This window comes from Triturus cristatus, chromosome 1_2, assembly GCF_964204655.1.
Source record: "Triturus cristatus chromosome 1_2, aTriCri1.1, whole genome shotgun sequence".
NCBI classification, from domain to species: Eukaryota; Metazoa; Chordata; class Amphibia; order Caudata; family Salamandridae; genus Triturus; species Triturus cristatus.
The window spans coordinates 858,133,095-858,160,301 of NC_140580.1; the positions used below are offsets into that span (position 1 = coordinate 858,133,095).

General features: G+C 45.7%; 1 protein-coding gene across 1 annotated transcript in view; it reads right to left on the bottom strand.

Moving 5' to 3' along the window:
- EMC1 (ER membrane protein complex subunit 1) overlaps positions 1-27,207 on the bottom strand; it is a 281,531-nt gene that overhangs the window by 41,739 nt on the left and 212,585 nt on the right. The window contains exons 17-19 of the mRNA XM_085609063.1: positions 22,265-22,384; positions 16,402-16,539; positions 2,981-3,154 (exon numbers count right to left, since the gene is read on the bottom strand). Coding sequence (XP_085465189.1) covers positions 2,981-3,154; positions 16,402-16,539; positions 22,265-22,384 — 432 coding nt within the window. The remainder of the gene's footprint in view (positions 1-2,980; positions 3,155-16,401; positions 16,540-22,264; positions 22,385-27,207) is intronic.

Here is a 27,207-nt window from a genome sequence, read left to right on the forward strand (position 1 = left end):
AAGCAATGTGTCACGCCTGTCAATTTCGAAGTGTTTTCTTGTTTTGAAACAAAAGGCACGCCGCCCAAGAATTCTCATGGTAAAGGAAAAGAGTTCTTTCCATCACATAGACCTTCTTGGTCGTAGTGATGGTGTTCCGAGGGGCTGAGTCCCGTACAATAGAAGCCGCTGACTACAGAACGGAGTCAAAGGAATACGCAGCGGTGGAGACAGACAAGGAGGCAGCATTGTGGATTCAACCAACGATGAACGGATCAGAGTGCCTTGTGCGAAACCCCCGCCAGCGTGGAACAGGAGCTCACAGAGACACATCCGAACCAGACAGTGGAGAAAAAAAAACACAGTGGAGAAAAACCAATCTAATATTGGAGCCGATGCCCTTGTGTATTACCAAAAATAGGTGGTGTCACTATACCTCATGACTCGAAACAACTTTGAACAAAAACAAGTTGCACATGTCCAAGCCCCACACTTGATGGCAGGATTATGCATAGAATGTGAATCTACAGCTAGACATACCAAAATAAAGTTACAAACATAACCTCATAGGCTCTGAAGAGGAGTGAAGTCTAGCTTGTTTGTCGGAGTCAGATTTGTGGTGCAGAAAAGATGGTTATCCTTTCTTCTCATGTTTTTGTACTGCTGGCAGGACCACTTTTCTTAGATTAGAGAGTGACGTTTTGACTGTGGCGAATGATAAAGTAACTTGGTGCCCCCGTCTTGATTGCTGTACATGAAACGTAGCTTAGCCTGCCTTAGGGAGTCTTAGGGCAAAGGAGAACGCTGGTCTTTGCTTCATGGTCCAGACATTCCAGTAAAAAAAAAATGTAGGGGAAGTTTTTTTATTAGCATTTCAGCAAGCATGACTGTATACATAGCTTTTCATGACAACATTGGTGCTCTTTTTTCATTATAAGACCGCACAGTCTACATTCGGCTGTTTACATTTACAGTCCTATACAGGCCAAAAACTGTCAACAAAATACTCAAGTGATGCAACAGTCATAAGGTTCTTATACCCATAACAAACTTTCTACAGCAAGAACAGATCATTCTAAAGTAACCCCCCGGCCCACTCCACACACAGGCTTCCATCTAGGCATCAGTCACCAAAAACCTAATCCGAGATTTTTTATTACATACCCTGATCAATAGGGTTATCACTGAATCTATGGAACAAAATCGCAGTTTTTAATAGCATCTTGGTTCCAGGAACCATCTTTCATGATCTAATGCAATATACATTTAATCTGTTGTGGCCTCCTCCAAGAGAGCAGCCAATGCATGTGCCATCATCCCGCCGGAAAGTAGATCTGCCACCTTATCGTCCAGTCTGTCGCATGAGAGCCTCTTCCAGCCCGCTCCAGCAAGTCATTTTTCCAGGCCCAAATTGTAGAGGTCTGGTATTCAGCCATTCTATTGCAATACGGTGCCATCAGTTGACCACTACAAGACCTAGCACTGCGAACCTTATACCCAATTTCTTCTTGGCATTTTCTGGAATCAGACCCCAACAGACATTGCTTGATATTACTGGTGATATCCTATCCCGTGATGGATATAAATGCGGAACACCTCAGTCCAGTACCTTGTGATAACAGAGTAGCACCACACAACGTGAAAAAAGTCAGCATCGGTACAACCACACCTAGTGCACATGAAAGGGCTATTAGGGTATATTGCGTGCAACCTCTTTGGCGATAGACAGGCGAGATGAACATAATTATATTGCATCAGTCTGAACCGACTCACAGTGTAATTCCTAAGGCGATTATTAATTCTTCACAGGCCTGTTGCCAGGTTCCTACTTGTTGAGCCGCCAGTAGTGCCCGATACATTTTGACAGCCTCCGGCTTGGGAGAGTAGGCCACGTTTGTGTGGGCTCTGGGGCCTCGGCAAATGATGGCCACAGCTGCCTAGCAGTAACTGCTATTTTGGCATACTGTAAACATGGCCCTTGTCCAAGTCCAAACAACTCAGACATTTTCTATGGTTATAAAACAACCCCCTGGGTAGAGGTTGGACAGGAGGATCTGCCTCAGACATGTTTCTCAAGGGCCCCAAAGGGCTTAACCCCAAGGTTTTCTTAGCAACATGGTTCCTCACTAAACTCAGTACTTTTAACAAAAATTAAACCAGTGAGAAAGAGGCTAAGGAAATTCTGAATCCCAGCAAGTTTGCCAAGCGAAAAAAGGAACCAATGTCAGAGGCTCATTTATAGAATTGCTATTTGGCTTTCAGCAGTGACACTACTACATTTTGTTTCGAGCCACCACTGCTTGACCTTGAGCTGGGTAGGGAGGACTGTTGAGAAGTCTTTTGGGTCCACTATGAAGCCTTTTGATATTTACTCTAGGATGTATGAAGGGTTATCTGTTAGAAATGGTATGCTGCATTTGTTTTCCACACTGTAAGAAAATATGTGACAGTAAGAGATCGGTTTTAAGAAAGTGGAAGACAAGAAATAGTATGTGCAGATGCTCGACAATGCAAATGCCATCATTTTAAGACTAAAGAAAATTCAAGTGAAGGAATATCTATGATGAAATACAAGCCCCAGCAAGTTAAAGCATACTTAGGACAAGGAAAAATACAGACATTCCTAGTGAAAAGATACAGATGTCTTCAACTGGACAAAGCATGTTAAGCAATTTCATTGTTTGGGTCAAGGAGAGTCACATACTAGATGTATCAAGTGAAGACCGAGATGGCAGACAGACCCAGCAAGCAAACAATTACAAAGAAATACATACAAGAGATGAAAGTAAGGAAATGGGTATGTTTATTTGGGGTGGGAAGGAGGAAGTTTGATAGACTAGGAGGAGAAGCTTGTTTGACACAGTCATGACTCACATGGTAGATACTAGACTGAATCAGTGAGGGACGGGGAAGACAGGTGGCACACAGCATGCAGAGAACATCTTGGAGTACACTCAAAGAAAAGCGATACCAGGTAAGGTCTACTGTCATGCTCACTTACCAGCACCCAGTTCTCAGCGTGTATGATGTGCACGGGACCCTTGGCCTTCCGCTGAACAGAGGAGTGAATAATGCGCCCAGTAACACTGTCAATAAGATAGATCCCAATGAAAGAGCGTTCATGGTGTAGGTCTGTGCTTTCAGTCACCACTGCCAGTAGGTTGGGGTTCAGGTACTGAGAGGAGAGATGAAGCAATAAAAACCATGGATTGATATTGGGGTTTAATTCGTTCACTAATGATAAATGCAAAGTTAAACACATCCATACAACCACACAAGAGTTTAATAAAAAATAAAAAAAGATAAAGATTTTAATTTCCCAACACTACTTTATCTGGAGACATTTTGACTTTACTTGTTCAAATGAGTCCCCATCTGAAACAAGACTTATCTACGCAAATTTGTCTGTTAATCTAGTAGGGAAACAAAAAGTGAGAAAATAGTTACAAGTACTTTCTAGTTGACACAAGTACTTTATTCATGTTAGTGGATCGTATGGTCAAAAAAGACTGCAGGGGGCTAATTGGACAAGTTTTCAGCCCGGAGATTAAAAAAAAAACATCTACTTCGGAGTCTACAGGCTTTCTTGACGAACTCATCCCTTTCTGTGCAACTATTGACTACCTACTATAAAGTGGTGTCAGTCTGAACAATTAAAGATTTCAAAACTGCCTACACCACATCGATTCTATTTCCCAGTTTGCAATACTACATGCCCCCCAAGCAAATTGAGAATGAGCTGCCTTAAGTTTTCGGCCTTCATAGAATGAAACTAAGATCAAGTTACTTACCTACAGTAATACTCTTACTAGTAGATACACTATCGAGCTGCAGATTCCTCACCACAGGATTATTTCCAGGCACCAGATTGGATCTGCAAAGAAATTCTCCAGCAATGATCCTGCGTGCCGCACAGTGGCATCGTGCAGCTTTGTAGCATCCCAGAAGTGATGGAGTGGAGCTGCATGTAAGCGACACCCCTGCAAGCAGGAGTCATTTTCTAAATTATCCCTTTTTGTGCCCTCAAAAAAAGGGTGCTACCGAATGCTGATTCCAGTGTGAAGAATACAACTTCAGACTTTTTTTTAGATGTTAAAAAGAGACACTAGACAGAACAGGGTGGTGTGAGGGCAGTGAGGAATCTGTGGTTAGATAAGAGTATTCACCAGAAACTTGTTCTTCTGACGGGTACTTCTAACCGCAGATTCCTCCTCTTAGACTAGATACAAAGCTTTACCTCCCGAAGTCAACGGTCTGTAGAATGAAAAAAGTCCTGTGTTACGGATATAAAAATGACCTTCCGCTGGACCTGGCTGTCAAGCCAGTAGTGCTTCGTGAACATATGCAATGACACCCATGTCACGGCATGGCGGATGTGAAGGATAGGCACTCCACCAGCCGAAGTAGTGGTAACCTTGGCAGAATGGGCTCCCAGACCTTCCTGCGGCAGCTTTTTGGCCTGTGCGCATTGGATCTTGATGCAGAGGACTATCCATCTCTACAGAGTCCTCTTCTGCACAGTCGTTCCTTTCGTCACTCAGGATAACTCCACAAAAAGCTAATCATCCTCGGGTGTTCTTTGGTACAACCAATGTAAAAACATAAATCCCTTTATGGGGGACCAGCCAATGGAGCCTCTCCTCCTCTTTCAGCGAGTGAGGGGGAGCAAAGAACACTGGCAGAGTGATGGATAGCCTAACATAGACGAGAGTCACAACTTTTTGCGAGAATGCTGCCCACATTCTCTACATCAAACTTGGCTGGGGAAAAAGGTGGTGTATGTTTGTTGCATTCAAATTGCTCGGTGCTCCCTCACGCAATGAGGTGACAATCGTGAGAAAGATAGATAAAGACAGGAGAAACAACAGGCAACTATGCATCGGATTCAAGTTAGTCGACATTAGAAATGTCAAGACCAAGTTAAGGGCCAACTGTATAGCTTGGGAGGAAACATTTGTATCAAATCTTTACTAAATCTCATCACAACAAGTGATTTAAACAAGGATAGTTGGTTCAATAAACATAGAAATGCCAAAACAACATATCATTTAATAGTGGCCACTGAAAGGCCTTGCTGGGCTAAAGATAAAACAAACAAAAGAACATTTGCGGACTTACAAATACCACACCAGGACACAGATTTATACCAGTACTTGGCATAAATCGATTTTAAGTAAGCATGTCTGGTGGCAAGGATGATGTCCACTACCTTAAGCGTCAGTTCAAAGTCAGTCAATTCGTGCTGCTAAATCTACATACATGTAGGTGTAGATTGCACAGATTCAGGTTCAGCCTTGTTACTGTGAGAGAAGATCCTCCCAAAGTGGTAGCCTGATCGGAGGACAGATGCTCATGCCTGGGTACCACATTATTTGCCTAATCTGGAGACAGTAGGATGACTTGGGCCCGATCATTCTCAATCCTCTTCAGATCTCAAGGCAGGAGGGGCAGGGGTTGGAAGGTGTAAAGGACTCCAGTGTTCTTTTCCAGCTGGAACGCATCTCCTAACAAGTGCTCTAGCAGAAACTCCAACATGCAAAACTTCCCACATTGAGAGTTAGATGGAGGCAAAAAGATCTAGCTAGTTGGAAGATGCCCTGAACCATAAGTGATTCACCAGACACTGCCTGCTCCAATTGCCCTCGCTGACATTCAGTGATCCTGCAGGTGGTTCACAATCGGGGAAATGCCCCTACACTCAAACCAATTCCATAAGAGCAGAGCCACCTGGTGCGGGAGCAAAGACCACGCTGCACGCAGCTTGTTGCAATATCACATGGCAGTGCAGTTATCCATGAGAACTTGCAACAGCCTCCCTTTGGTGGATGGCAGGAGAGCTTCAGATCGAGTAAAAAAATCAGAGTTGACTGGTGTTGGTTTGTGATGCCTGGCTATCTGCCAATTCACCGGTGGGCAGGCCTTGTTAAAGAGGAGAAATAACTTAGAAGTAGATGGACCAGGCTGCAGAATTTCCATAAGGAATTTCTTTCAGCTTCAAGTGAAGGCAGCTGTTAAATTTAGGACTTCAGCTTCCCACCGGACCACAACTTCAAATGAGAAACGTTCTTTCATTGATGGCCCATGTGGGGAATCAAACACCATCTCTTGGGAGGTATTAAGTCCATTTACCCTTCTAAACCCATGTAAACGTTATCATCTAAGTTGTAAGAGAGATAACCATTCCTATCCCTACCTTCTTCATCATCCCCATCCTGAGTTGTCACTTGTTCAGAATCAGAGCAAAAATTATAATGAAGTTCCTGCTGGCATGTATTTTCTGGTAGCGGCACCAGATCACAATCAGGATGAATAATGACCAGTTGCCCTTTCGTACCTTGATATCCGTTGAGATGGAGCCAAAGTTTATTTGGTGTACTTCCGGTGTCATTGTTACCGGAGTGGACATTGAAGGACCCGGCTTAGGTCTTGGAGCCGGAATGTAAATCTATACCCAAGTCAGTACAAGCCTGAAACAGAGCCCCGGGATCAGACAGTGCTGAGGTAGGATCCACTGGCAAGGACCCTCCTGGCGAGAACCCAACTTCACTTCTGTTCCTTGTGCCTGAAAGCACACCAGAGGAAGTTGGAATAGCACCAAAAAACTGCAGCATGACCTCCTTGAAGGCTTCAATCTCCTGTGGTGTTGCAGATGACCTAGAAAACTCGGGGCACATCAGTATCAGTTAGTGACTCACCGCTGCGACCAAAGCCCAAGAGGAAGACTGACTCATTATGACACGTGGCACCTACTCTTTATACGTGTTGGCTGGATGGGGTAGAGTGCGCTCTCGTTTTTAGGTCTCGCCTGACCCAGCGCATGCGCTGGTCTAGCAAGACTTATTGAGAGGGCTCCAAAAAGTGCTACCAGGCCAGTCTAGAGCTACAGTGCATGTGCGCCGCGCTTTACCGCGATTACTTTCACGGCCGCATGGCCGCTTTGCATAGCCAATAGGTCTCGCTTTTGGGACCTTATAAGTATTTAGTTATGCAACTGTTGCATGTCTAAACACTTATAAGGTCCCAAAGGCGAGACCTATTGGCTATGTCAATGCTTGTTTATTTTGAGTTTGGGCTTAGACTTCGATTCAGAATTCCTGGAGTACTTTCGCCACTTGTGCGAATGGCTTTGAGAGCAGGATCGAGACTTGGAGCAGAAGCGCAACATACGGAAAAGCTGCAATGTCTTAGTTTGAGCAATGTACTGCTTAGATTCTGGTTCCTGGATACCATTGCACAAGGGCACATTTAACACACGACAAAGAGCGGCAACCCAAACTCCTACACACCTTGCGTAGTTCCCTGACTGACATCTGTTTTTCTACAGTCAAAGCATGGATTAAAATCAGTTTTGAGAGGGGACATCATTCCCCAACACTCTTGAATTGGTATACAAGTTGTAGGAAGGCCAATTAAATTTGGAGCGGAGTGCTGGATCCACACCGAAAGGCACCGAAATAAAGGAACTGATGTCCGCAGTGGTGGCACTTTTATGCAGCTCTGATCCATCACTTCCTGGAGGTACAGAGCCATCATGGAGTCGCAGAGTGCCACCTAGCGGCATACTAGAGAGTTGCTGAAGAAAGGTTTTTAGATCCAGTCTGGCACCCGGGGGGTGTTCTATGGTGAGGAATCTACAGAAAGAAACTCTTGCCTACTGACAATTAACTACCTTCGCTGTAGGAAACAATCTTCTCACATGCAAATAAGATTTTGTCTAAGTTGGAACACAAAATCTGCATTAACAGCAACATGTGACCACATTATTACCACAGTGAATTCAAGTGGAGTAGCTGCACTTTGGCTTTGGACCTTTCTGCTGCCTTTCATACTGTCCAGCATCCTACATACCTTTTGAGACCAGATTCTACAGGAAGAGAAAGCACTGTCCTTCAGTGGATTTCCTCCTTGCACTCTCTAAAACATCCCATATATTATCACTGCCCCTTTCTGCTCTGCTTCTTTCCCTCAACCTCCCCCACTTCTTCCAAGGCCATCTGCAGGAGATTATCTACTCCTCCAACCTCAACTGCTGCAATTATTCACACTCCTAAAACTTGCGAAGCTATCGGATTTAGATTCTTAGTATGCCATCACCCAATGTTTGCTAGCTGTTGACCATTCAATACTAATGCAATACGTCAACCAAAACACCTAAAAATTAGATACTCATGGACACAAACTCACAGTATAATGACCTGGCTGCTAACTCCTTTCGGAGACAACAATTTCATGATCTCCCTATTACAAGACCCCATCATTAGACAAGACTCAAAACATCAAGGAATACTTACAAAATAATGATATGCTAGAAATGCCTGGGGCAACACTTTTGGGGGCACTGAAATTAGTTATGTGGGGATACTTTATAGCAGCAGTGTCTGCTAGGAAGGCAAAAATGAGAAGGTCAGTAGGCCCAACATAAAGATTTTGAAGACAATATGGTCAAAAGTTCTGGCATGGAGGTTAACAAATCCAAGTCCTAGAATATGATAAAGCAGAACATGCCATGCTATGTACCAAACAATTTTACATAGCAGGTAGCAAAGCTGGGAAACTACTCGTTGCCCAAGTAAAAGGGAGAACAGCATCCACTAGAAGAACGAAAACAAAGAGGAAAAAAAAGAAGAGGGCAGACTGGTAGAAGAGAATGGACAGGTAAGCAGCACACCAATGAACTTTAAGAAAACAAAAAAAAAAACCTATCATTTTTATTACATATATGACATACGTATGTACTTAAATAAAATTGACAATAGCAGGAAGACCTGCCCAATAATTACATCATTGCAACATATACTGCACATTTGAGCATCCCATACCACAAGAGCTCTCCACAAGCATCAACAAGGGTCTGTGCACTCATGTCAGGGCGGCGGACTGCGCCAGCTATGTGTTTGTATTAGTCAGTTCCCTGGTGTTCGCAGCGCTGTAAGTAATTGTGGAGTGATTGCCAAATGCCATGTGTGCGAGAGGAGAGGGGCTTCAAGGAAGCATATGCTTCACTAGTAATGTTGCAAAAGGTGAACCTCTGAAGCCATCCATCCACTGCCAGGGTGCACCAACTGCCCCCAATGTAGAGCTATCTCGTGTTTGGCCAGCAGAAGAGCCATCGTGGTAAACCTATTGGCCGCCTTAGGAATATCATGCACATAGCCCAATAATGCAAGAAGTGGGCGGGCTACACTGAAAACCCCACCATTAGGGAGAGCTGGGCAAAGACAGCAATCCAAAACTCACCTATGTGAGTACACATCCTGGTCATGTGGGCAAAGTCAGCAACAATAGCACGACACCTAGAACAGTATGAGGACCTGGAGGGATCCAATTAAGCCAAAAAACGAGGTGTGGTGCATGTACTTATGAAGAAATTAAAGGGAATCAATTTATGTCTGTGGTTGAGAGAAATCAATTTGGTTTGTAGACAGCAGAAATACTAGATTTCATCTGGCAGAGGGCGGTATAACTTGCGCTCCCTCATGTCTCTGGGACGGCCATCTCCAACAAGGAGCAGGGTCAAGCTGACACTATAGAGTGCAGAAGGGTAAGTTACTTACCTGTAATTCTAGTTCTCTTCCAGGGGTATCCTCATCAAAGTCATAAGCACTGAATATTCCCGCCCATGTGCGGCCGGGGTCCCCGCACATGGGCGGGAATATTCAGTGCTTATGACTATTGATGAGGATCCCCTGGAAGAGAAGGGTAAGTTACTTACCTGTAATTCTAGTTCTCTTCCAGGGGTATCCTCATCAAAGTCATAAGCACTGAATATTCCCGCCCATGTGCGGGGACCCCGGCCGCACATGGGCGGGAATATTCAGTGCTTATGACTATTGATGAGGATCCCCTGGAAGAGAAACTAATTGTCCACCATCTGCGTGTGTTATCAATTTGGTGAGAGGAGTGAACTCAGCAGGGGCCGGGGGATAAGTGGAGAGCTGAGTGTGCAGTCTGCTATGTAAGCGCCGCCAAACAAAATGGTTCATAGGGGTAGCCTCAGCAAAGTGCATGCTATCATCATGCAAGAGGACATGTCCGTCCGGGACCAGATCTAAGTGTACACAGTGCATGTCGCGTTAGTGTGCTTTTGACAATGGCTTCCAGTGTAGGGGGCAGTCATCGATTATATGCAAGAGGCAAGGCAGTAGAGTACAAGAGTTCCTCCCCTAGGAGTCTGAAAAGGTTTTTCAATGTGCAGCAGGTGGTGGAGAGAGTCTTGTTGTCCACAGAGGCCAAAGGAAGCCAGTGTGGGAGAAGCACATGCAGCGGGATCTCTCCCGGCTGGTTGCGCTCCTATCGGTCGTAGGGGATGCGTGCACCTCTGTGGTACCAGTGGTACGGATAGTGACGCTGGGCCACTAGGTTGTAGAGCTGAAAATGGGGACTCCAAACCCACTACGATCATAGGAAAGCACTAGCTTTTCCCACCCCACCCCACTCGCGACCAGCCCAGATCAACCTCAACAACAAGCCCTTCATTATTGCAAAAAATACACATTAGTAAGAGGGATAGGGATATTCAAAAATAAGTTTTAAAAAACGAGGGAGGACCACTATTTTGACAATGGTGATGCGGCCTGCCATGGGCACGGGAAGACTAATCCAACCCTCAATCTGCAACGTTAGATGTTCAATTGGCAGACCGTAGTTAAGACGCAGGACCTGTTCCTTGTCGCAGTGTACATGGATGTCAAGATATTTAACGGTGTCCTCGCACCAACGAAGGGGGTATTGCACAATGTGGGAGTTGTAGCAGTAGTGAGCAGGAATAGTTCTGACTTCCCCCAGTTTATTTGGAGCCCAGAGAACTGGCCAAATCTTATGATCTTGCAGATGAGGGGGCCCATATTTTCCACAGGGTGTCGCACAAACAGTAAGCTGTTAGCATATAATGAAAGTAACAATAGCAATAGAGGACAGCCCCGCCGCATCTCCCTTGTAAACAGGAAATGGTGCGGTAATTGAACCATTGGCCCGAATGCCAGACACAGGGTGAGAGTAAAGAAGCATGATAAGGGAAGTGAATCTATGTGGAACACCCAGTTTCCACAATGTTGCGAGCAAAAAAGGCCATTCAAGGGAGTCAAATTCCTTCTCCGCAACAAGCAGTGCCAAAGCAACCGGACCGGTAGGGAATCTATTAAGGACCAAAAACAGGGAGCGCAGGTAGAGAGAGGTGGAACAGTGGGGCACACACCCTGAATGCAGAGGCGACATTATAGTCTCAAACAGGGACAGAAAGCTGTTTTCAGGAAAGTGTAGGGATAGGCTACTGACACTGAATAAGACAAACGCGGAGTCCTGTGGCCTCATGAAGAATACCCCGATTTAGGGCTTTGGACTCACCACTGAGGAATACAGGATCAGGTTCAGGGAGACTCAGAAAACCCAGAGTCAGTCCTTGGTTGAATTTGTAGATTTTTCAGAGAAAATACTAGGTGGTTGGTTAAAGGAAGTCCGGTGCAAGATTATGATGGGCTTTATTATTGGCTTATGAAAGAACATCTGTTAAGTAAATGTACTTCTGAAATGTGCATCAATACCTGGTGGACCTGAGGCCAGTCTCTCCCCAAGAGTTGGGGAAGACGGCTAATCATTGAGTAAAAACAAGAGTGTCCATAACTAGTCCTAGAGGGGGTGACCAAAAGATAGGGGTTGCTAGAACCCCCTCCCCTGAAGAAAAAGGTGGAGCACTCTAAAGAAAAGGAGTCCTCTGAAGGCCACCACACACCTCACTAAACAAAAGTGGGTACCTGGCTAAGAACTGGGAACCCCGAGAAGGCTTGGTGCCTTAACTGTGAACAGACAGGTCACCTAGCCTAGGACTCTTCCGGTCATAACAAATCCACTAGTGTACCTCCATAGGTTGCCACTATATCCAAGGTGAGATTAGGAGAGTAAGGGCTATCCCAGGGGAGGTTACTGTTAGGCCTGTGGCTTTAGTACCCATAGAAATAGCTGGGTCCCTTAGCTGGAGAAGATTAGTAGTCAGTACAGACCTCCCCTTGACTGTCTCCTTGAAAATGACCACCCAGATTTGGTCTGAGCCAAAAATAGGTACTGGTCCAGTGCCAGTCCTCACCCAAGAATTCTTGGGATGGGGCTGAACCTGAAACTGGGATGAGGCTGAACCTGAAACGAATGCACGTAAGCCCCAAAAGAAGAGGAAAAAGAGAAAGTGTAGGATAGGTAGGCAACTTTTAGCCAAAGTTCCAGTGAGCCACGGAGATTCTACACCAGTAGGGGAGAACTCCACAAAGTTGGCACTGATGCAGCCCCACCTGACCCACAAGAAGTCCTGACTAGTCAAGCAACTGTGAAGCCTGTGATTGTGGCTCCTCAGGTAACAAAAGAGTGAGTGGAAGGAGGGTGTTTGCTACAGGATGTAGTAACCCCCACCGTAAAGCAGCAGACAGGCAACTTGAACCCAAAGAAGCCTGTGAGTTAGCACCTTCACCTGTCAGTCAAGAGTTAAAGGAACGGGCCTGTGCTCAGTGTTAGCCTTTATGGCAGCACTGTTCTTGGCATGGTGGTCTGACCCCATGTCTAACAGTAGGCTAAGTCTCCCTGACCCTGTTGGTCATGGTGGGGTTACTAAAGTTGAGGGTAACCTCTTTGGAAAAGATGGGGGTTGCCCTGGCTAATGTAGGGTTAGCAGATGTAGATACAACTTTGACTCTAGTGTACTAAGTTCCTGCTAACCAGGTCCCCAGTACCAGTGTTTTTTCCCTAAAAATGTACAATTGTTCCCCCGATTGGGAGAACCTTTAGCACCCTCTAAATCCCTAGTAAATCGTACCCCTGGTACCTAGGGCCTGAGGTAGTAAAGAGGGTCCCCAAGGACAACAGCACAAATTGTGCTCCCCTAAGGCACCCCACACCAAGCACATGGAAGGCTGCCTTTGCAGACTGCGTGTCTTGGTGCAGACAAAGGTGAAAACAGGACATGCCACATATCCCTGTGTGCCATATCCCCTAGCACTGCATATAATATGTGTAGGTCACCCCTACAGCAGGCCTAACAGCCCTAAGGCAGGGTGCTAAATTTTACATGTGAGGGCATACCTGCATGAGCAGATATGCCCCTGTGCTGGCAGTCCTATTACTGCCAGTACAAGTGACCAGAATGGCCATTTAAAAGCATGTGCTGGACACTGGCGAAAACTAGTTTCCAAGCTACATGAGGGCTTTACTGAAAATAGGGAAATTTGGTATCAAACATCTCGTATTGATAAACCCGATCTGAGTCCAGTGATAGATTTCCCTATGCATGCACCCAGAGGGCACCTTAGAGGTGCCCCTTGAAAACCTACCAGCCTCTGGTGTGCTCTCTGAACGATTACTGCCAGTTTCTGCCACCCGAGACACAGTTCTGATCTCCAAGAGTGAGAGCTTCACCTCTCAGGAGATCCAGAAGAAAAGCCTGTCCGGTAAGAGGGTGTAACACCCCCTCCCACAGAATGACCTGCGGATTAGCCTCCCCAGGCCGGCCCTCTTCAAAGAGCTACTGACTTTGGAATGCACGTCTGGCTCCCTTCACAGGAGAGAAAGCCACCCCCCCTTTGTCCAGGACCACCTTGGCACCTGGACAGGCGGGAAAATTAACTAGTCAAGTAGGCGTACCACCTCCAGGTAAGTACCATCACTAAGATGGGCTACACTGAGGTGGCTACCTTTTTTTTTTCCAGAAGTAGCCATCTTTGTGATGGCATACTTAGGCAATCCGGGACTGGATTATGTCCACTTCCCACCGAAAGTGGTCATATAGAGGGGATATACAAGGCTGCTGCCCTACACTCCCCTAACACACTTAAATTCAGTATTAAGGGGAGTCCCTGGCATCAGAGAAACAGATCCTTATGATCTAAGAAGAAATGACACTGAAGAGCAACAAAAGCATCCCTCGTCGAAATCTGCGCCAAAGTGGACTTGTCATGCAGATGTTGACACCAGAAACTTTGGAGTACTGCCTGCCCTCAATAAAGAACCAAGACCTACCGTGGGACAGTGGAACTGTTCTTTGCATCTCACAGAAACTCCAAAAGAAAGGGCTATGAGGCCCCTGGAACCGCCAAACCCTGACACCTGAAGCCACCACTGCACCGGTTGCTCCAAGTCAGTCTCGAACTGGACCAACGGTGTCAAGGTCCCCGGCCTCCAGAGCCCAAGTCCATCGTCGTTTCACCCCTTGCGGACCCTCAGACGTTGCCTGCAGCCTCTGCACACAGGCCCACTCTACCGTGACTGCTCCGGTAAGGAATAACCCAACATCTAAGGATACCTCTGCACCCGTCGCTCCCGGGCCATGGAGAAGAGGATCAATGGTGTCCCTACATCCCCAAGCATCATGAGGCCTCAGCTCTACCAGTGTTTCAGCCCGACTGACCTCCTAGCCAGAACCTGTAGCCACTTTTCACACAGACCGATCTCAATACAACACTGAGCTCGGAACACAGTTCTGTACCCTGCACCTGGCCGCTGGTGGTGTACTGTTGAAGCTGCTTTGGGCCCTGCTCCCAACACCTCAACCCCAGGAGGTTGGTCCGGTAAGTCGCTGTACTATATACCTCTGCAAAACTTGTTCTTCTGTCCATAGGATAACATTGCAGAACTCACAAATTGCGCTGTGTCCACTCTTTGAACTAAAACTAATTCATATTTTAAAACCTTACTTACCTGAACTATTTTTCTCTGATGCCTAAACATATATAAAGGTACTTGCTATTTTTATAAATTGGGGTGGATCTCCTTCTTGAGTAGTGTGCATAATTTATTGATCATTGTGTGTATTTGCAGACGTCTTGTACTTCTCTCGGTAAAGCCTGAAGACTGCTCGACCACACTACACCTAATAAAGCACCTTGGGATGGCTAGAGCAACTCGGTACACCTAGAAGGGAACCCCTGGACTCTTTACATGGTATATCAGATTATTGCTCTCTCTCTCTCTCTCTCTCCCTTTATATACGGTCTTTTCAAACAAGTTCTGAGGACACAGGGTCACTCCTTAGTGTATAGCTTATGGAGGTCCCACTGTAGGCAGAGTCCTACAGTGGTTTAGGAAGTGCTTTGACAGTATGGAGTCCAAACAAGAAGACACACAACAGGTGGAGTGGGAGTGTTGGCAGATTTCCAAGAGGAACCCTTGATTCACAGCACCAAGTTTATCTTGTAATACAGGTATGGCATATACTGTAGCCCATTCAACTGTTAAAGTCAAAGATACGGTTGCTCCGGAACCCACTTTGCTCGCCTCATCATGGGCCTCTTGTTTGCAGCCGAGTCTGGAGGCAGCAACTATAGACAGGATGTAGTGAAGAAGGACAATCAGGCACTGCTGTATAGCAGACAGATAAGAGAGGGTCAACTATGTGACAAATGACCTACCATGCTGTCAAACAACCAGCACAGCATCACTCACTCTAGGCTGCATATTGTTGTCTTCATAGCCTATCTTCAGGGAACAAAAGTCCTCATTGGCCTTTTTCATGTTAGAAATCAGCTTGCAATAGTCCATCAGCATCAGAACTCAAGACGCGGCTGAGAGCATTCATGAAGTACACAGTGTGGCCAGCTTCATGAGCATGCAAAAATGTATGAGAACGACAGTGGAATAGTGTTGCATTCTGTGCCTGTATTTGCCAGCATGAATCAATAGAGAGGCATGAAAGCATGAATGAACTTTGGGTTTGGCTCAGGTCTGTAGCGCTGAGTCTTCTACAGCATTGGGGTCACAATATTGTTAGCATTATCGTAGAGGATAACCAAAGGTTCTTAGGCAGACTCTCTGGTCTCTGCTGGCATCTTGTACACTACAGCCCCTTCAGTCTAAAGAATCACCCCACCCCCCATTCCCCTCTGCAACATGACCACACTCATGTAAGCAACCAATGCAGTAACTGCCAGATTGTAAACACTGATAGAGAACGTTATTCTCTTGAGAACACAATGTTATCAGAAATATATATTATTTAATGGCTTAAAACAATCCGAATTCATCGAACATATAGGCAATAAATGGGGCCCCTATGAAACCACATGCAGCAGTAATAGCCCTATATGTGCATCCCAAAATCATTCAATTCATGGAATTATCTAAAACCGCACCAATGAATACAACCCCAAATTCAAACAGATGTTAATAATCAGCTCCCACCTTCCACCAAATAAAATTATACTTACCCTCTCTACATCCACACAACTAGGGACAGCACTAAAGCCTCCACCCTTATAATCGAATACACACAGCAATAAACGTTCCTCACGGTTTTTAACAATACAAGAAAAGTAAATTCCACTAACGTCCGTAGACCGAGTCTACCAATCACAGTGCACAAAGAAACAAAAATCCCAATTTGCACATAACTTAGTGCTAACTGCAGTTCTCTGCGTTACATAGCATACTGCCTTCCAAAATCAAACGCACCTTATAGAGGACGCTGCGATCACCCATTACACGTCCCTGGGAATGTACATGCTCATTGGACCGCTTTCCTTTCACAGTTGTGATACGCTGAATATCTGTGGGGATTACAATCTCCCAACTCTCCTCTGTCGTCAAGTCCTGAAATCAAAGGAATCAGATGGATATTTCCTGGAAAGCACCGATACATAATCAAATGGTTGTTCACATTTCACTGCCAATATTATCCCATAATTCTTAAATTCCATCAGTACGAAATAATATACGCCTTTTAGTATAATTAAACTCAATTACTGAATGTAAGCACTGGTGAGAACCTTGAGAGCACAACTAAAACTATACAGTATGCTATTTGAGATCAGAGAAAAGTTTCTATGACCTTATACATGAGAAATTCAGTTTTCATTGCAGGTGGGAAGAAGCCAGCAGGATGATGTAAGCAAAACAGATTAACTATTTAGGCCAAAGTAGCTAGGGTCAGATGTACAAAGATTTTTTGAGGTTGCAAATGGCCAGATTCACAGAATCTGTCCGTTTGAGACTGGAAAAAAGCATATTTAAATGTACAGAAGGCTAAATGCTATTTGGTGACTTGATACCAGTTTACAAATTGCATGAGCTATTCGGTATTTGAATAGGGCATGTTTAGACTGTCCCTTCCACTTGCCGATTCCCAGTAGTGAGTATTAATGTTTTGAGACCGAATTCGGGTTGCAAAACATTAATACTTTACCACCAGTTGAAAAGTGGTGGTAACCCATTCGCAACGGGAAGGGGTACCCAAGGGACTTCTTTTCCTTTGAGAATGTAAAAAAATGAAAGGTACATTTTTCGTTTTAAACGCATCCTGTATTCCTTTAAGGGAAAGAGTCGCATTTCAAAAACAATTATTGCTTTATTTAAAAAGCAATTACATAAATGGTGGTAGGCTGACATCAGCAGGCCACCGTCCCTGTCATGGCTGTTATTCCTAATGGGTCGCAAATTGCAACCTACCTAATTAATATTAATTTGTTAAGTCGATCTGTGACCCACTAGGATTCACTAAATAATAGATTGAACTTTTATACATATAGAACAGTGCTTAAGAAATAGCAGCATGGAAGAAAGAAAAATATTGCTGTTTGTCAATCGCTCTCCTAGAGGAGTTTGAACATCTGGCCCCAATAAACCAGGACAGATTTATGTTGCTCAGTTGCTAGATAACTTAGAAATGCCTATGGTCGTTCTGGCCTTATATGGAGAAAACTGTATTTACCCACATTTTTAAAAAATAGTTTCAGAGACAGGAAGTCAGGGAATTACTGCCCAGGTCTCAAAGGACTGGGTCAATGGTACCTCATTTTTCCTTTTTGGTCAACTACAATTAATAGTCAACCACCTGAAATTTAATTTTCTCCATCAAGTGGGGAGAGCGGACAACCTTAAAGCTCTTACAGACTGGGGCAATTCAGCTCTACAAATAGATAATTTTACAATATTTCTGAATTATGATGGAATGAAAGTGTCTGAATTTTACTAAAATGTGCATTTCCATGTAATTCACAAAAATGATCACTGAAAGATGACTGTAGGCATGTTTAGGAGGACTAAATAGAATAGATGCACCATTTATTGTTAAAGATAATATAGAAAGAACTATTCCTGCTTAAAAGATCAATTAAACTGTTCACACTCAGAAAGAACCAGGATTTATGTTTCTAACCCAAACAGTAGAGATAAATGGATTAGTGCAGGAAAAGCAAGTTGGTGGTGACCATGTTTCGGGATGCAACAGATGGTGGAAGGCCTCTTTTTCAATGTAGCACCTGCTAAATTACTGCCAATAATAGGCATACATGTCCCTTGTTGACAACTAAATGAATTAAAAACTTGACTATGAAAAGACCTGCTTGTGTCCATATGTGCTCCTTTTTGACATGGTCACCCCCATGTTTGCCTGGTATTTGACAAAACTTTTACTGAAGTGCAGTGGGTTCCTGCTAATCAGTGTCGGAGTCCTTTCCCAAAAACAAGCTAACTGTGCAATTGTTCCACACTTGGCAAAGCCTTTAGCACCCCTTTAAGTCCCTAGCAAATGGTACCCTGGTTCCTATAGCATGGGTGCCAAAGAGGGTTGCTGAGGGCTGCAGCATGTATTGTGCCACCCTAACAGACCCCTCACCAAACTCGTGCAGACTGTCATTGCAAGCTGTGTGTCTTGGTGCAGGCAAAAATAAATTGCAAAAAAAACAGTTGATGAACAGAATGCAGAACAATGTCATAAATTCACCCCAGTACAGAGATCTGGGCCTAAATCCATAGTTCTTTTGCTCACCATGCCATTCCAGTTTGAACCCAGCCATATGCAAATCAGTCTTGACCCTGTGCCTCTTGGGAACAGTCCAGCCCGAACTGCCAAGCCAGGTCCTCCCTGGACTGGAAACAAGCATCCTAGGACCGGTTTCGGGGTTTCATCCTTCTTCAGCCACGATAGCTTGATTCCAGTGGCATGGAGAGCACGGGACCCACGTCTGGGCATACCCGTCCCACTCGGAGTGAGCTAAAGAATGATGATGGATTAAACCCAGATCAGTTGATTGGGGGTGAGTGCTTGCAATGTTCAACACTCCGTCCATCTTCCCCTTTGGTTTTGCTTTTTTCGCCCTAAGTTGGCAGGGTTTGTCCAGACGTGGTCTCTTGCTCACTTTGCCACTGGATTCAAGCTAGCCTGGCTGATGACGGCTGATTAACCAGAAACCGGTCCCAGGATGCTTGTTTCCCGTCCAGGGAAGACATGGCTTGGCAGTTCGGACTGGATTGGTCCCATGAGGCACAGGGTCAGACTGATTTGCATATGGCCATGTCTGAACTGGGGTGACGGAGTGAGCTAAAGAATGATGATAGATTAACCCCAGATCAGTTGACTGGGGGTGAGTGTTTGCAATGTTCAACACTCCGTCCATCATCCCCTTTGGTTTTGCAGGCAAAAGTAAAAACATGACATGGCATGCATCCCTGTGTGCCATGCCTGCAGACACTGCATGCAGTATAGGTAAGTCACCCCTACAGCAGGCCTTACAGCCCTAAGGCAGAATGCACTATGCTACATATGTGGATATATGTGCAGATATGCCCCTGTGCTCTCTTGTTCTATTGCGAGATACTACAAGTGAACAGGGAAGCCAACTTAAGTACATGTACTGAGCACTGGTCATTACGAGTTCCCAAGCTACATGATGGCTTCACTGAAACCTATGGTATCAAACAACTCGTATAATAAACCCACACTGATTCCAGTGATGGAATTATTAATACATGCACACAAAGGGTGCCTTAGAGGTACCGCCTGAAAACATACCAACCTCTAGTGTACTGGCTGACTGGTGTAGACCAGTCTGCCACCACATACAGACAGGTGTTTACATCTCCTCCAGTAGGATGGCTAAGTAATCAGCATATCAAGGCAGGGAGCCTCAAAGGCCTCTATCACCTGTGACATGAGGCACTGGCTTCCACTAAACAGGGGAAATGCCACCCCCTACCCAGGGCCCCTTTGGCACCTGGACAGGCATGAAAATGAGCTAATTAGGATGCATGTTCACTATCAAGCCAACACCCCCCTCCGGTGGGCTACCTGATGTGAACAAGAAAACTAGAATTCCACTCTCTTGGTTTTTAGTGGAATTAGAAACTCTGGGACAGAGTGATGCCCACTCCACGCAGGAAGTGGCCCATTAAGGGGTGTAGTGACCTCAGGGGTGAGTAGCCCATTGGCTACTACTCGTCACTCCCATTAACGCCCCTTAATTTAGTATTTAGTGGCCCCCGGATATTAGGAAAACAGATTTGACTGCCTAAAGGAGGACAAAGAAGAGCCCACAATGCGAGAACTGAAAAACAGCGACTGACTTGGTGCCAACCCTGCCAGCTGTCCCAGACGACTGCACGGAGCTAACTCGTACAGAATGTGGTGTCACTTCCCAAAGCTGTGGACGAGTGACCCATGACTTCCCTTGGCCAGCAACATCTCCCTTGGAGCAGAGAAGCTGCTGCCCTGCACGTTTGCAGGCACCAAAGACCAACACAAGAGCCTCTGCCATTGCGACTTTGCCGGACCAAACAGCACTGCATTTGAGCCTCCCAGTCAGGTTTGCCATTGAAGCACAGAGACCCTCAAGAGCTGAGCAAGCACTTGGGTTTAGCCGGACTGGTCCCCCAGTCCTTGCTTGCAGCCTCTTTCTGCAGAAAAGCAGGAACCGCTAGAGCTTCCTTATCACCGTCACTAGATGCCTGGAAGCACCACTGCACCCAAGCCCTACAGTCTGAGGAGAAGTGGAACAAGGTTGCCCAGGCGGTCCTGTGGCTCTCCAGAGCCAAGCCTGCCTTTGGCCGAACCGATCACCTTCAAACCGTGAGTGCCTCCTGCAGCGTGACCCCGCCAGAGAAAGTGCCATGGCAGCTGAGACCACAAGCCCCAGTTCCAGTGGACCAGCGTTATTCCTACATGCCCGACCATTTCAAGGACTGATTCTCCCTCTCCCCCCCCCCCCCCCCCCCCCGAAGGGCCCCCCAGTTCCTGATTGCAGCCTCTATGTAACTGACCGTTCCCCATTGACTGTAACGGGGCACCCGATGCAGAAGAGCACCTCTGCACCCGGACGTCATAGAGCCGCCCGAGGGAACCTGTTGGTGCTGACCTTACCCCATACTTACCTTAAGTCCTGAAGCACAGTCCCATCAGTTGCTGCCAAGTATCCGTATGCATTATATATTTCTTTCCCATAGGAACTCATTACAGCTATAAAAGATACAAGTGAGAGTGTTCTTCTGTATACTGAAAAGCTGATACCTCACCCAATGTAGGCGTATTTATGTATACTTCCAAAACAGTGATGTCTCAAAACAAACTGCTTACCCATTTATCAAGTTCATGGTGTTAAAAATATATATATATATAAAATAAGTGTTATCTTTCTAAATTGCTGTAGATCTTCTTTTCGAGTGTGTGCATCATTTATTGACAACATGTCTAACACTCCTCTTTGATGAGCCTAAGACTGCACGACCACAAAACCACAAAAAGAACACCTTGGGAGTGTTAAAGCAAGCACAGTCCACTCATAAGGGATACCTGGACTCTTTACATAATATACCTCTTTTTGATATATTATATATAGAGCAAGCTTCCTACACCATGGAAGTAAAGAGACCTCTATAAACCAAAGTTTAATGATCTCTTCAGGACAGTATGCGTACTCGCCAATACACAAGACATTTATAGTGAACCCAGAGCACCACCCACCTGTGCTCCCCAAAACACCCCCCCACAGGAACCCTTGCCCATCAGTACCCTGGTTAAGAAAGCATCCATGATTAGCATGTCTTCCAATCCCTGCATCCACCATTGATACCAAGAGCTCCCCATCTCTACCACGCGACTGCCTCCCTCAGCAGTTCTCTTGAGCATCACCTATTGGTTTAAAGGGATCTTAATCAGTGTGCTGGAGTAGATGTTCATTAACTACCACCTTAGAGCATCCTCCAACAGTGCACCTGATCATCCTTCATCAGTATCTCAGAGGATACACATCAGTGCCGTGACATCTTCGTCACCTGTGGCTAAAAGTGTCCTCTGCCACCATTAGTACCCCAGAGCTCCCCTCATTGGCAGTCTAATGCACTGATCAAATGTGCCTGAAAGAGTCCACCCTAAGAACATCAAAGAGTCTACCTGAAGAATATCAGTGTTTACTACTGGCAACTCCGAGCAGCAAAGCATGTATCAATAGTGTTTTAGACTGTTTACCGCAGTTGCACCCAGGAATTAAATTCCACATCCGTGTTTCAGACCTCTGCTTCATCAACAGATGGCACAGTTTCATACCTGCTTCAGCCTGATGCCTGTCAATTTTCCTTGCTCTGGGTCCACCAGGTACAGAAAGGTGATTGGAGCGATCTCCTGTAATTGGTGCAGTACATTCTTGGTGGATGGGAATGCAGTCACCTGTGCAGCGGGTAGAATAGCGACCAATAAAATTAATATGGACTAATCAAAGACACTGTTCACCCTAAATTTGAATGCAATCAAAACACACCACCCCATCAATACCACAGCAAAAGACGGGGTACTTATGGGGATCCAGAACAATGGAATGGCAGTAGAAGTCCACAAATCACTTTTGTGAACTTCTGTAGCTCTTAAAAGTCCCACATTAGAGCTCCAGAATGTTCAATTACAAAAGCGGACTAAATGGTGTGTTCAGCATAAGCAGATAACGTTGGCTTTCTATGCACATTGATTTAAACCAAACTTATGGATTCATTCAGTCCACAACCAGGAAGCAAAGCACCTAAAACATTTAAACAGAGAGCAATTACTTTGTAGTAACCATTTTTAGTTATTTATTGAGAAGTTTTATATAGCGCTGGCCAGACCCGAGGGTATTGAAGCGCTTTACAATTATTATTATTATTTTTTTCGCAGGATAATACAATAGGTCATGGTATATAATATAGTTTCGGAGGTCCTAGCGTGCTGTGTAACATTGAGGTATCGAAGTCCTGAGAATCCTCGATGGGAACACAATAGGTCATGGTATATAGTATTGTTTCTGAGGTCCACTTGAGAAACCTCGATGGGTGCACGAGGTCTTGAGTTGAACCTCTTTCAAGGAGGAGGGAATGAGGACGAGGGGAGCGGGGAAGTATCACAGTGTCAAGATGCTACAGAGTGCAGGCTTGTGCATATCTACAGCTGTTACCGGTTCGGGAAGGCACGATTGAGAAAGAGGTCTTTTAGGAGTTTCTTGAATTTGACAAAGGAAGAGGTAGTCCTGATGTCGATTGGGATGGAGTTCCAGATTTTAGGCGCGTTTCCAGCGAAGGATCGTGCAGCCGTTTTTTGTTTGCGTCTTTTCATGGGGATGAAAAGAAGAGTGTTAGAGCTCCTGAGGTTCCTTGTCTGACCAGCTCTCTTGAGTTTTGAGGCTAGGTAGTCGGGTTTCCCTGTGTGCAGGGCTTTGTGCGTGAGTCAAGCAGTTCTGAAGCTGGCACGCATTTCGATGGGGAGCCATTTTAGTTCTCTGAGTGCGGGTGAGATGTGATCATATTTCTCGACTCCGGTGACCATTCTGACTGCTGCCTTGAGGGTTGTTTTGAGGGGGACTAGGACAGATTTGGTTGTACCAGTACGGACTGCATTCCCGTAGTCGAGTCTGGATATCACCAGAGATTGAGTGGCTAGTTTGAGGTCTTTGGGTGGGATGTATGGTTTTATTTTGTTAAGTAGCTTCAGATTGAGGAAGGCACTCTTAGCGGAGCTCTGTATGTGATTGGCTATGTTGAGTTTAGGGTCTAGGGTGACTCTTAATGATTTAACAGAGTTAACCAGAGTGAGATTGCTGTTGAGGGCGTCAATTGCCATTAGCCATTTTGTGAATTGGGGGTTTTCTTCTTTGTTAGAGATAAGGAGGATTTCGGTTTTGTCTTGGTTGAGTTTTAGATGGTTAGTTGATGGCCAGTGTTGCACTTCTTTTAGCGTGATGTTGAGTCTCTGAATGTCATTAATGGAGGAGGTTTCAAGGTAGATCTGGGTGTCATCAGCGTAGAGGTGGAAGGGGATGTTGGCTTTTTTGAGTAGGGTAGTGAGAGGTTCCATGTATATGTTGAACAGTTAGGATGAGAGCACTGAGCCTTGGGGAACACCTCTGCTGACGGAGCGAAGGTCAGACGTAAAGGTTATGATTTTTATACTTTGGGAGCGATTGTGTAGGAAGGAGGAGAACCATTGTAGGACCACATTGTCTGCACCAACCCTTTCTTGAAGAGCCTTAATGAGTAGGTTGTGGTCAACCGTGTCAAATGCTGCCGAAAGGTCCAAGAGAATAAGTAGGCAGCATTTGTCATTATCTAGTGATTTGTGGATATTGTCTGACGTTAAGGATCGCGGTCTCTGTGCTACAGCCTTTTCTGAAGCCTCATTGGTGTGGGTCTAGAAAGGTGATGTTGTCCAGGTGTTGTGTCAGTTGTAGGAGAACGCATTTTTTGAGGGTTTTGGAAAGGAGAGGGAGATTGGAGACGGGTCTGAAGTTGTTCAGATCGTTGGTGTCAAGGCATTGTTTTTTCAATAGTGGTGTTACTTGGCCGACTTTGAGGCAGTCTGGTATGACGCCAGTTCTCAAGGAGCTGTTTATGATCTTGCACCAATACGGGGCTAGGGAGGGTCCCAGCTTTTTGGTCAATTGGGAGGGAATAGGCTGTAGGACGTGAGATGCGGTTTTGGAGGTGGAGATCAGTTTGATAATCTCGACTTCGGGGATATAGTTGAAGGATTTCCAGGCTTTCGAGGGGAGCCTGCGAGAGCAGTATTCGGTCTCTGAGTTCGGGTTTTTGAGGGAGGTATTGAGGTTAATGTCTAGAGAGAGCTCAATTTTGGTGATTTGGTCGTTGAAGAAGTTGGCGAAGTTGTTGCACAGGTCTTTGGAGGCCAGAACTGAGGTAGCAGGGGACTTGGAGGTTTGCTGTCTGATGATGTTAAAGAGTTCTTCGGTCCTGTATTTTGCGTTGTCCAAGGCGTTGGAGAAAAAAGTGGATTTTTCGTTACTGATGTGCTTTTTGTATTTCCTTCGGGCTGCTTTGAGTTGCTCATGGAGGCTTGTGGAGAGATTGCTCCTCCAAAGTCTTTCTGTGGCTCTTAGTTGTCTTCTTTCAGCGTTGATGTCAGTGTTGAACCAGGATCTGCATGGAATGTTCCTGTTTTTTTTTTAGTTTCAGGGGGACTACTTGGTCTAGGATGTTATAGTGAGAGGCGAGTTCTGTGGTGGAGAGATTGTCTGTGGCGATAGGAAGAAGCGAATTTACCCTTTCCTCCAGGTCGGCCATGTTGATCTGTGTTAGATTTCTCAACCATTTTGGGGGGTCTTGAGTGGGAGGTAGACATAGGATCGGTAGAGTGATGTGGAATAGGATTAAGTGGTGGTCGGACCAGTCAACGGGAAGGATGTGGTCAATCGCAACGGTGTCACGTTGGGCGATAATGGCATCTAGGGTTGCTTCTTTGTTATGGGTTTCATCTGCAGTGTTGGGTGAGGTTGTTGCTGTGAAGCAGCTCTTTCTTTTTGGATTACAGAGTTGTTTTCTTCATTCCGGTGTAGGTTGAGGTCGCCCAGAATAAGGTTGTTGGCATCACGGAGCGAGCAATGGGCAATCAAGGCGGATAGGTGCTCGGTGAATGCGGGGGTGTTGCCTGGAGGGTGTTATAGGAGATGGCAGTGTAGTGTTTTGTCTGGTGTTAAATGTTAGCGGTTAAGCATTCAAATGTGTTATAGTTAAAGGTGTCGATTTCCTTTACGGAAATGTTGTTGTGGATGATTGCTATACCCCGCCTCTTTGGTCTTTTCGATCTTTATTGAGAATTGCAAAGCCTGGGGGCACGAGGGTATCTACGATTGGTGACAAGCAGTCATTTAGCCAGGTCTCTGTGATAAAGGCTATGTCTATGTCATGGGAGAGAATGGACTCCGCTAGCTCAGTGGCATGTTTGGTGGCTGATCTGCAGTTTATGAGCATGCAATTGGTGGAGCTTGCCTCTTTTTTGAGTTTCTTCTTTAGGGGGGCATTGGGATGACAGTGCAAGAGGTCGGGGGTCTTGGAGATTTCAGAGGGGAGTGGTCTCTTCTGAATCCAGTGATCACCTGATTTTTGGATTTGTCAGTAGGTATAGTGTCGTACGAGGAGGTGAGATCAGCTGCTTCACTTGAGGACATGGCGTCTCTAGTTCTTTTAGGTCTCAGTATCTGATTCGAGAGGGGGGGTAGAGATCCAATTGGGGTGGAGAGCCTTGGAAGGCCTTTGGTGTGTGGCGTTGGAGGGGGAGGGAGAACGACCGGGATTTTGGTCATACTTACGGAGCGTGGCGAGGTTGGATAGGATTTCGGTCAGGCCCTGGATAATGGTTGCTAGCTGGCTCTCCAGCAGGGTGAGACGCTGCCCTTTCTCTTCAGAGGGGGTGTTCAGGGCGGGGTCATCATGAGAGGGGGGGGGTGGGGGGGTGGGGGGGTCTGCCGTAGCTATGAAGACTTCTTGTTGTAGTGTTGTCCGTGTAGGCTCTGGGCTGGGTCGAGGGCGCAGGGTGGGGCGGGTCGAGAGGTGGCTTCAGCCTTCTTTTGCGTGTGGGAATGGTGAGTGGTGAGGCGGTTCTGAGTCATAGATTGTGTGTTGAGGACGTTCGTTGGTCATTGATGGAGGTAGTGGTCGAGGGGGGGGGGGGTGGGAGAGGAGACGGTCGGGGGAGGGGAGCCTTGTTCGTTGTGACATAAGAGAGGAAAGGGTAATGAGGCGGAAAACTGTTGTTGATAGCGGTCATAGGAGAGGGAGGTGGTGTGAGAACGTGGCTCTGTATGGAGTAGTTTCTTACCTGTAACTCCAGTTCTGTAGTAGGGGTATCTCTGTTATAGTCATAATCTATGAATAGTCCCGCCCATGTGAGTGGACCCCGGAGCAATCAAAATATCTCTTAAGCTGTCCTGCATTTGCAAACCTGCAAAGACACTTAAGAGACAGACAAAAATAATACAGCCTAATAACACGGCTGCACTGGCCAGCACTTCCTCTGAAGTGAACACAAAAGCCAAAATAAAGTTTAAATGTCATTTTTATTCACATCTGACATGTTCCTTTATTGTATCACACTCCCTTCACCAAAATCCCTTTAAACAATAGAGAGGAAGGGGTGGACAGACAAGCCCTATAGGCTGTCATTATGTGTCTGCTAAAGGGATACCGTGCCTTTAAGAAACTCTCCAGAGACCCCCGGTATCCCAGGATGCA